General features: G+C 40.6%; 1 protein-coding gene across 2 annotated transcripts in view; it reads right to left on the bottom strand.

The window, feature by feature from the left end:
• Nucleotides 1-14,498, bottom strand: part of LOC122534435 (trichohyalin-like) — a 52,939-nt gene that overhangs the window by 22,932 nt on the left and 15,509 nt on the right. Inside the window, exons 2-6 of one of the 2 annotated variants that reach the window (XM_043665070.1) lie at nucleotides 11,841-11,852; nucleotides 9,132-9,299; nucleotides 6,747-6,914; nucleotides 2,862-3,125; nucleotides 1,379-1,768 (exon numbers count right to left, since the gene is read on the bottom strand). In XM_043665070.1, coding sequence (XP_043521005.1) covers nucleotides 1,379-1,768; nucleotides 2,862-3,125; nucleotides 6,747-6,914; nucleotides 9,132-9,299; nucleotides 11,841-11,852 — 1,002 coding nt within the window. The remainder of the gene's footprint in view (nucleotides 1-1,378; nucleotides 1,769-2,861; nucleotides 3,126-6,746; nucleotides 6,915-9,131; nucleotides 9,300-11,840; nucleotides 11,853-14,498) is intronic. The other variant, XR_006307901.1, reaches the window with a different exon arrangement.

The following is a 14,498-nucleotide window of genomic DNA, read 5'->3' as shown; positions in this document are numbered from 1 at the left end:
GTACAGATTGGTGCCCCCGGATCGCGGTGGTCTTGTCAATCGATCGCGATTAAAGGCGATTGTTCTTGCTCCTTGGAACCGGGACAGGGCAGTCAAGTAGACTCGATCGTTCGTTAATAGAGGCGAAACGACCAGCTACAGATTATGGGGACCGTAGCTGGGGACACTTGGATTGTTAATCGGTCGCCAGGGCGGGTCCCTTGGCGTGTACGATCTTTTATCGGGCGATTACTTGATTCAACGAACGTTCAACGTTGATTCAACAGTTGAGGCGATTATCTACGCGAGTTTTGCAGATTCGTTTGGCTTCGAATCGATCGTGTGGTTTAGAAGGTTTGCTAGCCCATTCGAGATCCGTAACCCAGACGTTCAGTCGCGTGATGATTTTTCATCTCGATCGTCGAGGACACGACGTTCAAGAGGATCTATAGAAATTTACATTTCAGCCAGTTACATTTGTTGAATTGCAGTAAAAACAATTATTCCGTCAAAGAGGCGAATAAAATAATAGATGAATTTTATAAACGAATTTAATTGGGAAACAAATTTCGTAATCATGGTCGCGGCTGACGGAAGCATTTGAAGAACTTTTATGCGTACATTAATTGTGTATAATAGTAATAATAATTTCTATATTTTTAGATCTGTTTCAAAGATGAGTAATATAATCATGACAGTTGTTAGTTAATAAAAGTTAGCAAAAGTTAATAAAAAATGTTTTGTGTGGTACATAATGATATATTTATGAAAACTTTTTATAAATGTTCAAATACTTCTGTGAGCAACTATAGATTGAAGAAGTACATAATTAGGAATAATTTCATAAATATAATTTTATAGGAATTAAATCTAAGGTGGTTAGTAATGATTAATGTTGTAAAAACATTTTAACTCTCATTAGTCCCTTTTATTTTAATTTGATAGCTCTTTTACAAGAACTTATATATATTATTGTAAATGCACGAAGATATATTTATCTATTGTACATTTTTGGCAACAAAACCAGAGCTCCCAAACAGTATTTGTTACAAAAAAGACTTTGTGTGTCGATCTGATGTAATCGAAAATTCAGGTAACCACATAAGTTCATACGTGTGTTTAATATCTGGATGAAACAAATGACCGTAACATCAGACCGAATTAAATAAATAAAGATAAACATAAAATAAAAAATTGAATAACTATGAGAATAGAATTATTACGAGTCTTTTAATTAAAAATTTAGCTCATTTATTGTTAATGAAAGGATTCGCCAATTTATCTTTTCATTATATTAATTTAACGTCAAGAGACGAACAGCGGGTTGTTGAAAAAATGAGAGAACCGTGAGAGATCGTTTAAAAAAAAAAAAAAAAACAACGTAAAAGCAGTACGTTACCTTCTCTTGGAGAGCAGCAGCCTCGGCCCTAGCTCTTTCGTTGTCAGCCTGCGTGACCCTGAGCTCGGCTTGCGCTCTCCTGAGTTCCGCTGCTGTCTTTTCCGCTTTTTCCGTGATCCTGTCCATTTCCTGAGAAGAATTCAACGTGCTTCTGCCGTAAGTGCTCTGAGACCTTTCGAGATCGTGCCTGAGCCTCTCGTTGTCCAGCTCGAGCCTGGTCATCCTCTGCTTGGCAGCCTCCCAGTCGGCACCGCTGCGACCAACTTCGGACGCAGCCTTATCCAGTTCGGCCTTGCTCTTGCCGAGCTCCGACTGCGAACTTTCCAGCTTCGCCTCCAGTCGGTCTTTCTCCGCTTGCGCTCTCTCCAAACGGGCGCCCAATTTTTCAACCTACCGTGAATAACGTTCAGAAATTGGCTAAAGAACAACACGAAGGAAGCTAGTCGGCGTCCCTCTTTTTATTAGTAAATCGAATGCCAAGATTGTTAAAGCACCGTGCAAGCTCGAGTTTACGATTATTGATCGTATCGTATCGACTGAAACGATATCAGGGCGTATCGTACCTTTGAACGTAGTTAGAATCGGTTATGCGCTTCATAAAGGACTATGGGCATTCCTGGCCATGAGTGAACACTAACTAGCTTAGAGGTCATTATGTCGAACATGATTTCGTTACGTTGCTTTTGCATTTATTAAAAGATCGTGGGAATTTTCAGAAAATATAATTTCTTTTATACTCGTTTACGTTTACGTCGATCTTTTAACGAACTAGTAATGACATCTTTGTTAAAGTGGGTTCAAATTAAATTAAATCAACGTAGTGCCATTCACTGATTCAATATTTCCTCCAGTCTTCTTAGCTTAATTTTTAAACTAGGTTTACCTACATATATGTTTGCTAATGTAATAAATTTTACATGTATAACTTTTCGTATACAAAAATAGAAGCTCTTTTCGGGAAATAGTATTATTTCATACACATTCATAAACTTATATAGAGTAAGTTCATAAAATAAAAGTAAAAGATGAAAAGCTGCGAGAAAGTAGGACAATAAAATGAAAGAAGTTTCTTCTTGATTCAGTTTCTTGAAATTCGGTTCAATTCTTCAAGCGGTTAATGCTTGCACACACACACTTTTGCTGTCAGTGGTGGTTATAACAGTGCATTATAATAAAATTAAAATGACTGAGAATGAAGATTCGCAGTATAGATTAATTAATTTTCATAGTTCGTTGTTATAAGCAAAAGTATTGAGAAAGGAAAAGCAAAAGAAACTCGATCGTAATGTTTTATAAGATTCTAAGGGTTTCGTTGTATACAGGAAATCGCAAGTAATATTTGTTTTTATTCACGCATGGTCAGAAATATATAAAAGGTGCCGAAATGTCCTTTATAATTGACGTGCAATTTAGTTTGCTTCATGAAATTGATTGGGGGGGGGGGGTGAAGAAAAGAATCTATTAAGCTACCACAAGGACTCACTTCAGACTCGAGGGCGTGGATCTTCATTTTGTACTCGACGATCTCCCTCTCGTGTAATTCCCTTTCTTCCTGTTTCTCCTGCTCCGCCCGGTCCCTCTGTTCCCGTAATTGTGCCATTTGCTTCTCTTTATCTCCTATCGCCTCCTCGAGGCTACTGAGCGCACCTTCGCTGCTGCAGTGGTGCGCCTGCATTGCCGTTAGACGCGCCCTGGCCATGTCGACCTGGTTGTCCTTCTCCTTCAGCAGATCCTCCAGATTCTCGATCTGAAGTCACAACCACTCTGTCGTTAGGTGTTCTATTTTTTTTTTTTTCTTTCTTCCCAAACGTGTGATGATCGAAAATAGGGAAACTAAATTGAAGGGAAACGATGAAATTCTATTGCGTTAAAGATGATCAAATGAAGCGTTAGTTCGAGTTACGTGGTTAATTGGATAGAAAATCTTTCCTTTTAGTGGACGTGATTTGGTAGTAATAACGTATTTCAGGGGTTCCCAAATTGTGGGTCACGAGCTGATATTAAATGGCAAGTTCAAAATATTAGAGAGGGTTTGTGTATTTGTAGCGGCCTAGAGTCCCTCGAGTACGAGTTTCGAACACTCACTCGTACAAGCCGCAAGTGGCTGTGCGCCTAGCGTCGAAGTCAACCGATATTCGATGTTAAGCAAACAGAGTGCGGAACCGCTAGGATGGGTGGACCATCCTAGCGAATAGTTACAACAACAAGCGTCTGGGGTAAGGAGTCGCTGCCATCAGCCCCACTGATGAGTCTAGGCAGCGACTCTGAGACGAAACGCACAACCTTTCCTCACCTTACCCACATCATCACTTCCTACATTATCCTCGCACTATCATCATAGCCATTTCAATCCCTTCATATTCATCGCGAGTGTTCCACTTATCGAAACTACGTGGACGTCGAACTGCAGTTATAATTAATGCAGTTACGTCGACGTGTATCGTATGTGACGTGAAATAATACTTGATATCTTCTATCCTAATTATTCTGACAATTTCTTTCTTCTTTTTGCAAGAGAATAATAATCGTTGCAAAAAATTGTCTCCGAAAGTGGGTCTCGGCCCATAAAAGTCTGGGAACCACTGTATTCTGTTAACTCTGCTGCGTTTCTCGAGTCGTTTCTTGAATTAAATGTATTTTTAAATTGTTAAGAAATTCCTTTAATCCACAGAAACAACCAAGTGATAGTTATGTACGCACGATTTTTCGCTTCAATTTCTTGCTACAGTCCAAATTTATTCGTTTACTTACAAGAGAAAAAGATTATTAAATTAATTGTTACTATTCACTTCAATTTAAAATAATTGTTACAAATGAATTACTTAATATTCTTTTAATGTTGTATTGATGAAATACAATGGTGAAGCAACGAATATGGATATATGGACGTGCAATTTTCAAGTGACACGAGAGGATCGAATATTAATAGAGGATTGAAATATTAAATCTTTTCGTTTCTAATTCAGAACGTAGAAGTTCAAAAAACTGGAGCAGAGTTAATCTAATGAAATTAAAGTATTCTGCAGTCTACCATTCAAAAGCGCTCTATGTAATCGTAAATTCTTACTTACCTGCCATCTCGTATCATCGATCTTCACAGCCATTACTTACGGCTCGATAAGACATTTACTCAATCAGGCACTCGCGATGTACAGCGACAAATAATCAACGGTGTCTACCGCGAAAGAAATGAAACGGAATCGTAAAAACAAGCGTTCCGCGCGTGCGGACACGAACGTGGCAAAAAATAACAGAATGAAAATAAATTAATTGTCAAGTGATAGTCTACGGATCGGTAATCAAGGACGGCTCGATCGATCTTATTGTGCCCTTCAATTTTTAAATGGACTTTCAGTTTTATATTTTAATAATTGGAATTCACGTTTAATTAATTAATTTCGAATCGATAAGCAGAAATTAGCCTCCGTTGGAAATATACATCAGAAATATAACGTGATGATAAGATTATGCAAATCATTAAATAATTAAAATCGAATGAGACTGCGGCGACCCAAATGATCTACTTGGGAGTTAAAAGAAGTAAGATATCGTGTATAAATAATTTGATACACCTATAGCGTAACTCAATCAAAACGTTAACATTTTCATTTCGTTTCTATAGTTACCAGCAATTTTTTTATTATAACTGAGATATTTTAGTAAATAACTCACACTTCGTGAAATTAAATGTGACCGAAGACACAGAAGATATTTCGATTCTTTTAATATTTCAACATTGAAAACACATGAATAAATTCACTTCACTGAGGTGTCCCGATGAAATTAATCTTCTGTCAGTCACTTTCAATTATTGCTTTTTCATTTATTCATGTTAACTGTCGACTGCGTACGTTACAATTAAATTAAAAAAAAAAATTCGTTCGAATTGTATCTGATATGTCTGCAGTAATTTAAAACCGTCGAAATTAAAACTTGTGTGCAATAATGTATCTTACATGTTCTCATGATCACTGTATATTGGCCATCGTCGATCACTGGTGGACGAACAGAACGTATAACGCAAACACATACGGGGATGCGATCGTCGGTGAAAAATAGTGTCGGTGAAAAGAAAAATAAAACAAGGCGATGCAACGTAATTTTGTACAAGTGGAGTTTATTCGAACGAAACGAGATACAAAATGAAAGGTATAAAAAAATAAACGAGCAAACGGAAACGAGGTTATGCGAACTTAAAGATAACGGGGATCTCGAGGGGTTTTACGTACTACAGCCTTTACACAGCACGACTAAGGAAAACATTATTACAAAAAGTGTGTCGCGCGGGCGCGCGCACGTCTCACACTCATTCCAATCGACAGCAAGATTCACACTCATGCGCACTCCCGCGGTCCCGCATCCTACGAATACACATATTCTACGCTAAGCGTGAGCCTCCTCTTTGTGACTTTGTGAATCTGGCTGGCTGATTAATCGCCAGGCCGAAATCTCTTTTGACCCGGCGGAATTAATTACCGCCGCTGGGGAGCCGAGATTGTTCGGCTAGCAATTCGCGGCTTTTCTAAGGCGAAATCCATTGATAACGGTACGATTACAGAATCTCTATATACGTATGAATGTTTGCTTACACGAATGACGACGCGACGCGTCATTTTCTACGATGTTTCTGTAATTATTACGACTGAGAGTGTCCGTGCATCTTTGAAAATGTGTAAAAGTCTGCAGAGAAATGCACGGTTAACATGCAAAAATGATGTGAAATATCTAAAGTGGAGTGTGCGCGATTATTGCAACGTTTGGCAGACGAAGGAAATTTCTACTTGAACTCCGTCCTTTTAATTGCGTTTATTAAAGTCACGCAAATATTCGCAGTCCAGGTTACGATCGTACCGATTCAAGCGAAACGGAACGAATATCTTTGAACGAGATAAATTATACAAGTCCATGGAAAACGAGAATAATTGCGAGGACCGGTAATGGCGAAGATGAATACGCGTCGACGCGCGTTCAACTCGTAATTGAAACAGACTCGTGTAATCAATTAAAGGTGTAATTTGTGACCGCCGGTCACAAATTACCGCTGTGTGTGTGTGTTTAGCCATTCTGTTGAAACAGAATGGACAACCGAGCCTCCCTTCGAAACTATAATTCACATCGCGTTCGAAAACGTTGGCGGTGTTTCGCCTCTCGTTTTGCACGGACTTTCGATCTTGAAAGCGAAATGAACGAAAAAAGAAAAACTCACGAGCCTGACGGATTCAACGCGCGTTAAACCTTTGTAGTTGCTCCAAGATTTCTCCTTTTCAACTCACAAAGGCAATGCCAGTCGGAGAAATGCGCGGAACGAAGGAGAGAGAGAGAGAGAGAGAGAGAAAAAAAGAGAGAAACAAGTTTCAAGGTCACTTACCTTACGCCGAAGCACGTTGATCTTCCGGTCTTTGATGTCCATGTGATCCTTTAGCTCCGTCAGCTCGGTGTTCATGCGATTCCGCTCCTGTTGCGCCTGCATCGCCGCCTCCGTTTTTTTCTCGATCATCCGGTTCTTCTCCTCGAGCCGTTGCCGCATTTCCTCCACCTGCACGCACGTAACCACGCACACCAGGTCATCGTACGGTCAACGTGTAACGGGTGTGGGCTACAGGAACGATTCAGTCCGCATTGCACGGACGGCATTTCGCTGCACGCGACGTGAAAACGCTACCAACAGTCCAGCTGAGATTGGGGAGGGAGCCGGAGGAGGGAAACTTTGCACGACCCAGTTCCCTGCAGTCCTATCCTTCCTTTCTCCTATAACGACCTCCCCTAAAGTCGATTTTCCCAGTTTCAGCCGCCGTGCATCGGTCTCCCTTCAACTCCCTTTGTACGTCACTGCCGCGTCTACCAGTGCACTTGCCAACGCGTTTACCATTCACGTTTGCTAATGCATTTACTAGTTCCTTCGTTCGTTCGAAATTTCAAATTCGAACCGATTACCACGGGAAGTGGAGGGCTTTGTAGAAAGAAACTTGTTGTTCTTTTTTTCTATGTACAGGGTGTCAATAGGTGACTAAACTTTAGTGTCTTATTCTACCGCTCTTTAGGGGGAAAAAGGGCATATGAACACATACGTAGGTCCTTCCCGTGATGTACGTTTTCTTGATTTAAATGTTGTCTGGAGATGAAGCCTGGAGAATCTTTTTCACAATTGCGAGAGTTTGGTTTTTTCCGAATGATATCAACTGCATAGCACAAACCATAAATGAAGATTATCAATATCTAGCATGTTGATACATCTCAATTAGAAATTAAATTGAGATTAGAGTGAAAGAGTTGTGGAAATTCGAATGAAAGAGCGGAAATTTCGAATGAACAGATTTTCACAGGGAGAAAAAAAGATTTCGTAGAAATCGAGGAATGACCTGTTTAGAAGTTATAGTATGGGCTTTATGAACTTTAGTTTTAAAACTCGTGATTTACGAAGTTGTGAAAAGTTTGAAGTCGCCGCATTATTTTGCATTAGACGATAAACTTCTCGCAACTGCCCCATAAATTATTTTGCATAGGTTAAGAGCTTTGTGAAAATTGTCGATATATAAACTCTTTTTAAGAATTGATCATTCACTGGTCGTTTATGAAGCTTTGATAAAATTTCCATCCTCGAGTGGAATCTTCGTAGAGAATTTATTGGGTCGTGCCAAGTTGGCTGGAAACGGAAGGATATCTCGATTCTTTGAACTACTATCTCTCTGTATAAATAGAATTCTGTTAGAAATTTATGCGAGACAAAGACTCTCATTGATTAGAATTTTTCACTTTAGAGGAGGTAGAATTTTCGTAAAGTAATTGTAATAAATAAAATAAAATTTACGAAATGTTGATATATATAGTATACACCTCGGTTCATAAATATTATTTACAGAAATAAATTTAGAAAATCATTGGCAACTTAGTAAGAACTCATTTCGTTTGACAAATTGAGATAGAATCTACATATTCAATTTTGTTTCTCTTTATCATTTTGTATTAATAGATTTTCCATTACATTTATTGTTTCATTTCTAAATATTTTATCTAATTTATTGATCATTTTTTTCAACAAAATTTAGAAATTGAAGCATTATTGAAGTTAATATTTAGTTTATAATTTTCATTATTTTTCTATAATTCCTACACTAATATTAGATGTATAAATTGTTTACAGAAATATACTTTAGTTTAAGAATTTACCTTCGTTACTTTCTATGTATTTATCTCATATATCAGGCAATCTTTGAATTCTCTAAACAAAAAAAAGATAGCAGTTTTGAATAAAAGAATAATGATTTTTCTCAATCTCTTTAAACATGTTAGGCATGTTGATCAGATGATGCCAAATAATGCTAATCGTAACAAATAATCAACTAAAGGGGCTAGATAAATAAACTGCGATTTATCGTGCATTTTTCAATCGATAAACATAGAAAATACTGCGTTGAACAAAATTATGTTCAATATTGCTATGTGATTAATAGCATTTCTTCACTTTGAAGTTCTTCTTTTGAACTCAAATTTAAAGTCTTCGAAGAATTTCAAGATTCGATCCTAGAATTGTAAGAGCCACGAATTAATTTGTACACGTAATTACAAATTAATATGGTGTATCAATCAATCAATAAATATTGTTTTACTATTAAATTAACTAAAAAGTCGTTTGCCGAGTGTCACGTTTTCGCTTCAGGCGCTGAACCACTCTGTACGTATGTAATATTCATGAACGGAGGTGTCGTTAAAACACGTTAAAACGCGCGACAATGGGAAAGAATCGAAAACTCACGTCAGCCTGCAGCATATTGTAGTGTTCTTCCTTGGCGCAGAGAGACTCTTTTAGCACAGTGATGTGCCGCTGGTAATCCTGATGCTGCTCTTCCAGGGTTTTCATCTTCGCGGACATGGCGAGTAGCTCCTGATCCCTACGTTGCACCTCCGTCCGGAGTTCGTCCAGCTGCGAAAAAGAGACGTCGTCCACGAGAGGATCAGTTCGTGCGACCCGGTTACGTCTCGAAATACGACGACGAAACAACGAGCGACGGAGGCGCCTGGTCTGTCGTCTCTCCGTCGTGGCCGAGTACGACGACGATCAGCGGCCAACTTCCCTTCGATCGCTCGGTCGAAACGTAAATCGGCCGTGAAACGGGTCAGCCGTTTCGCCTTCCGTTCCGATCCGCCAACTTTTCGACTTTGCTCTAATCGCTTTGGCCAAACCGAGCCAGCCAGACTGTCACAGGAGGCTGTGTCTTTGGTCCAGCTGGCTTCAAGTTTTATTTTCAAAACCGACGCGCACCGACATCGTCGAATTCCCGGCTCTTTTAAAGCATCCGTTTCTATCGGAATTTGTGAATTTCACTTGGAACGAACAATGCGTGCGCGAGAGATAATATACCGAAAGAAGGAATACGAATCGAGGGGATGAGAAGTTCGCTGCTTCGTTTTCTCGGTTCATCGGCGGACACATCGAGCAGAAAGTGAACATTGTCTTTCGCGAGACTCGTACTATCGGTTTTGACCCATCGGGCGAGGCTTTCTTCGTATGCCCGACTTGAAAAGCTTCGAGACACTTTTTTTTTAAATTAAATTCTCTCGAAGAGTTGGGTATTTCTTTTTTCTTTTTGTTTTGTTTCCTTAACCGTGTCAGCGATACGTCGTCGTACTCGGACAGGAACTCTTCATACTTAGCATGCAGCGATATCGAAACCAACGATACAAAGTTACAAACAAAGTGTATCCTGCGTGTACGAGAGATATACTCATTACGTGTACGAACGAATGTCTCAGGGGGGAACATGATAGAATTCACGGGAATAATCGAGGCTGGAACAGTTTTAGGAAAAGCTTGGAACGTATTATGTATTGTGTCTCTCTCTTTATTATTCGTGTACGTACCTACTACGCTCGTCTGATCTACTCTGGTGTCGGCAGGCCGCGTGAGGATCCCTCGTCGAGATCTCCTCGTTACGAGATCCCGTCGCGGGATCGCAAGCAGAATAAACACAACTAAATGTTTTCTAACTAATCAACTAGCAGAGTACGCAGCGTGGAGGAGATATCGCGGTCCTCTCTGGCAGTGTCGTCCCGTGACCGAAGTAAAACAATTGAGGAATCGAGGATCCAACAACTTTCAGAGAAAGACTCTTGATTAAGACGTTGACCAGAGAAACGTATATAATTTCGAACTTGGACTCGAACTAGGTCGTCTTATACCTGTTCGAGTCGCAAATTTTAATTTATTAAAAAACAAAAAAGAAACAAAAAAAGAAACTCAAACGCACTTTCGACAAACCGCTCGTTCATCTTGTTCGCGAATATTTCGTTCGAGATTACTTCGATCAGAGGGTGTCTGTTCAACCAGATGACTTGCACGCACGTATCTCAGTCCAAAGACAAAGCACCAGGGATCGAGGAATCGACGAAATCTATCGGTGCATTGATCGACAAACGACTCTGTCGATGGATCCTGATCGAATCTCGATCCCCCCTCTCTCCAGCGTTCTATATATCGTGCCAAGATGATGAAAAAACAACAAGTCTACGGTGGAGGCGAGCGATCGTGGCGATCGCTCTCGATCCGCGAAGCGGTGTCCACGCATCGTCTCGGGTTCCTCGGGTGTCTCTCAACGACGGCCACGAGCCGCAGAGGCAGACGCAAGGTTTTCTACGTTCACTATGCTCTACGATTTTTACGTCGTTTTAACGGCTGCACACACACGCACGTACGCGGGAAACTTGGGCCGAAATTTTGTTCCTGCCTCGTCTCGCCGTCAACGGGGGAAACGGCGACGCGCATCGTTTCCGCGCGCGTTACGTGAACCATTGCGAACAGTCAGATCAACGACTCACACCAGAGAAAGGGACAGAGAGATAGATATGTAGAGAGAGAGAGACAGACAGATAGAAGAGAGAAAGAAAGAGAGAGTTGTTGGGGCGGCTGGTCAGTTTTCGAAAGAGGCTCGATCGAGGAGGTTATTTCCGGTCGAGCACACGACGTCTGAGATATTCGAGCTCCAGCACTCTGGACGAAAACTCGGGTGGAAGAAAGCGGCGAGATTCACGAAGGACGGGGGAAAGTCGCGTCGAGACGGTGGAGAAAAATTTTCTTGGGCAATTCGACGTCAATTAAGAAACTAATTTCCAAGTTGGGAGCAAGAGGATAGCTTGGAAATGTTGTTATACAATTATTCATGATCGCGATTGAGAATTTCACGGGAATTTGCCGAGCACTCTCCTACCGGTTATAAAAGTTTCGAGTTACCTGGAAACTTACTGGCCACCCCAAAACAGTGAGAGAGAGAGAGAAAGAATAGAAAGAGAGAGAGAGAGAGAGTGTGTGTGTGCGTGTGTGTGTGTGTGTGTGTGTACATGTGTAAGAGAAAGTGTTACTACGGAACATCGAAACACTCCGTTACATAATACGGTAATCACGTAGATGGAAACGAAGGATAGGTGATGGCTTGGAAGTGCTTCTTTGTCGGGTGAAGAATATCCTTACCTCCTCAGAAAGCTAGAATATCGGGGCACCACATTTAATAATGCTTCGCTCACCACAAAGGCCGCCCAACTCCGCCTTTCTCTTCTACTCGTCACTCTTTTTTTCAACCCTTTCGCTACGTAAACGATCAAGCTTTCCTTTCCACGAAACTCTAAATTCAGTTTCAAACAAACGAACAAACGAAAGAAAATTACGATCGTCGCGTAAAGAAAAAAAAAAAAAAAAAAAAAAATACGGAAAAAAAGAAATTCCCCAATTTCGTTCGATCGTACCGAAAGGGTTGCGGCATATTATCATCATAGATACCGTTCAATTTTTAATCGCTCAATCAACAGACAAGAAACTTTTCACTTATCACGATCGAACGTGATCAGCTTTCCTTGTCCAGTGATTTACCCGAGCCATTTTTATTCCGGGCACGTAAGAATTTCCACGTCGTGGCCATCGTTAAACGCTGCAACGTTATTAACGGTCGTGGCACGATTTACCGGTGGGGTCGTTACCTCCCCGGTGGCCGGAGGAAAATCAAGTCGAACGAGTTCAGCGGAATTGGGGACCACCGTCCATTGCTGACTTATGGCTAACTTAGCACTAGCTTAACCGCTAATGTTGTACCGCTTATGACTATGCGGATGGTGAAAATTAAACCGGTTCGATTTATCTGCGAATCTTCGTCAAACAATCAATTCTTAAAGTCATCCGTTAAAATCCTTTTGACACTTGAGAAATATTCAATCCACTCTCTTTCGTTACGGGATAATCAAGATAAAAAGCCAACAAATGAATTTTGGCTTGGAAAATTCGTCTTGCAGAATTTTTAAATTGTTCGATTTCGCAACTCGTTCATAAGAAGTCGAAGAGCGGGATCGAAAGATAGGGTAACCGAACGATTCGCAGATAAACCGAAAACGATCATTCGAGTGAAGCTCACGAGCCGAGAGAAGGCTCGCGTTCAGGACGATGGTGATCTATGGACGATGATACGTTTACCTGATCGGAAATCGATCAACGAGACGACTGGCTAGATGATGAGAGATGCATCGAAGAGTAACGATACGTTGTCTGCGTGCATGCAGCATGCATCGGGGTACAAAGGACCGCTTCGAGTACTCGCATGCGCTTTCTAATGAAACTGTCAGGATCCATTGGGCGAAAGAATCGTGACGCGACAGCTAGAAAGTGTCAAGCGGTGATCGGACACGTACAAACACGAACAAACTCGACCAAACGATCTACACGATCCGTATGTCGTTTAGAGTCAACTCGATTCCGTGAGATTAGGTCGTCGACACATGGCGTGAAACAAACAGCCGAATCGCTGGTGCATCTTTCCCAAGTGATTCGTGATCTATGCAGGGATTCTTTGCTATCGTTGGGAAAAAATTCTATCGTGTAATTTTGCGCTCGATTTTTGGCATTTTATCTAAAGTTAGATCTTCTTGAAAGCTTCGATTGGTTCGTAAAAGTCAAGATATCGAGTGTAGGAAATTTTTTGTTAATAATATATAAATAGCTCGCGGATGTTTATGCAATTTTACCAACTGAAAACAAAAATTTGCTTCCTCTGGCAAGTATCGTAGCAATTACTCTACTTTTTATGCTTTGCGTGTTGCTATTTCTGGCAAAAAGTTTCCGATAAAACGCAAATACTGTAAAATATTCAAAAAAGCATTGAAATCTTTCGTGTTGACGAATTGAATTGAAATCGGATATTTCATTTCCCTACGTGTTTCAAATACAGTTTTATACTTTAGAGGTTTCAATGCTTTTGAACACTTTCAGATCGAAAAACTTTTTACCGGAGTATTCTACGCACTCTCTTAAATGAAATTCCTTAAAAATGCATAAACACTGGTAATCTTGAAAGATCAACACTCATGTTTATTTAAACATATTGACATCAAGGAATCCCGGCGTAGAATTAAGTGCCTGAATAATTCCAGTGACTGCTACCTTGTTTAAGGTGATGCTAGCTGTGAGATACCCTACTTACTTAGTTACGAATTATGATAATGCAAGCTTTACTTTGCCCTCTGAATCGCAAGAAAGTTCCGGAAGTTCCGAAACTGAACGAGAGACAGAGTCATTGATCTCGGGAGTAAAGATCCTCAGCTTCGTTCAAGCAACAATAAAAAAAAAAGAAGCTTGCACCATTACAGGAAACGTACCTACACCTGGTGACGCTAGAGTGGCAGTTATCTACTTCATCCTACTCTTTCACGCATGCATCATGCCTGAACTGTAGCTACGTTCGAACTCTATGCAACGAGAGAATGGCGAACGACGATGAACGTGTGATGAGAAATGCTGATGATCGTGTCCGACGAGTTGTTTACTGTGACGTCCCGTTATCCCCACGATAAAGCAAATCGACTTGTCGGTCCTAGAAACTCGATTTCATTCGCTGATGCAACCCTGATGAACCCTGATGAACCCCGGTTGACCATGACCCCGTTCGAATATTGTACTATATCGAATTGAACAAAACGTACTAGTGAAACGAACCGACGATCGAGATGGAATGACACACGAATGACGTGCGAGTCGCTAATTCTACTAGTGACGAGTCATGAATGAAACAGATGAGTAAAGATTGATGAAGGCGTGAGAATGACCATAGAGATGATTGCGACTGATCCCTTTCGCGATCAGTGGTTC

This window comes from Frieseomelitta varia, unplaced genomic scaffold (genome assembly GCF_011392965.1).
Source record: "Frieseomelitta varia isolate USP_RPSP 00005682 unplaced genomic scaffold, Fvar_1.2 scaffold_593, whole genome shotgun sequence".
In the NCBI taxonomy this organism is placed as follows: Eukaryota; Metazoa; Arthropoda; class Insecta; order Hymenoptera; family Apidae; genus Frieseomelitta; species Frieseomelitta varia.
Note: the sequence above shows the minus strand (reverse complement) of the source record. Positions and strands in the feature narration are given on the sequence as shown.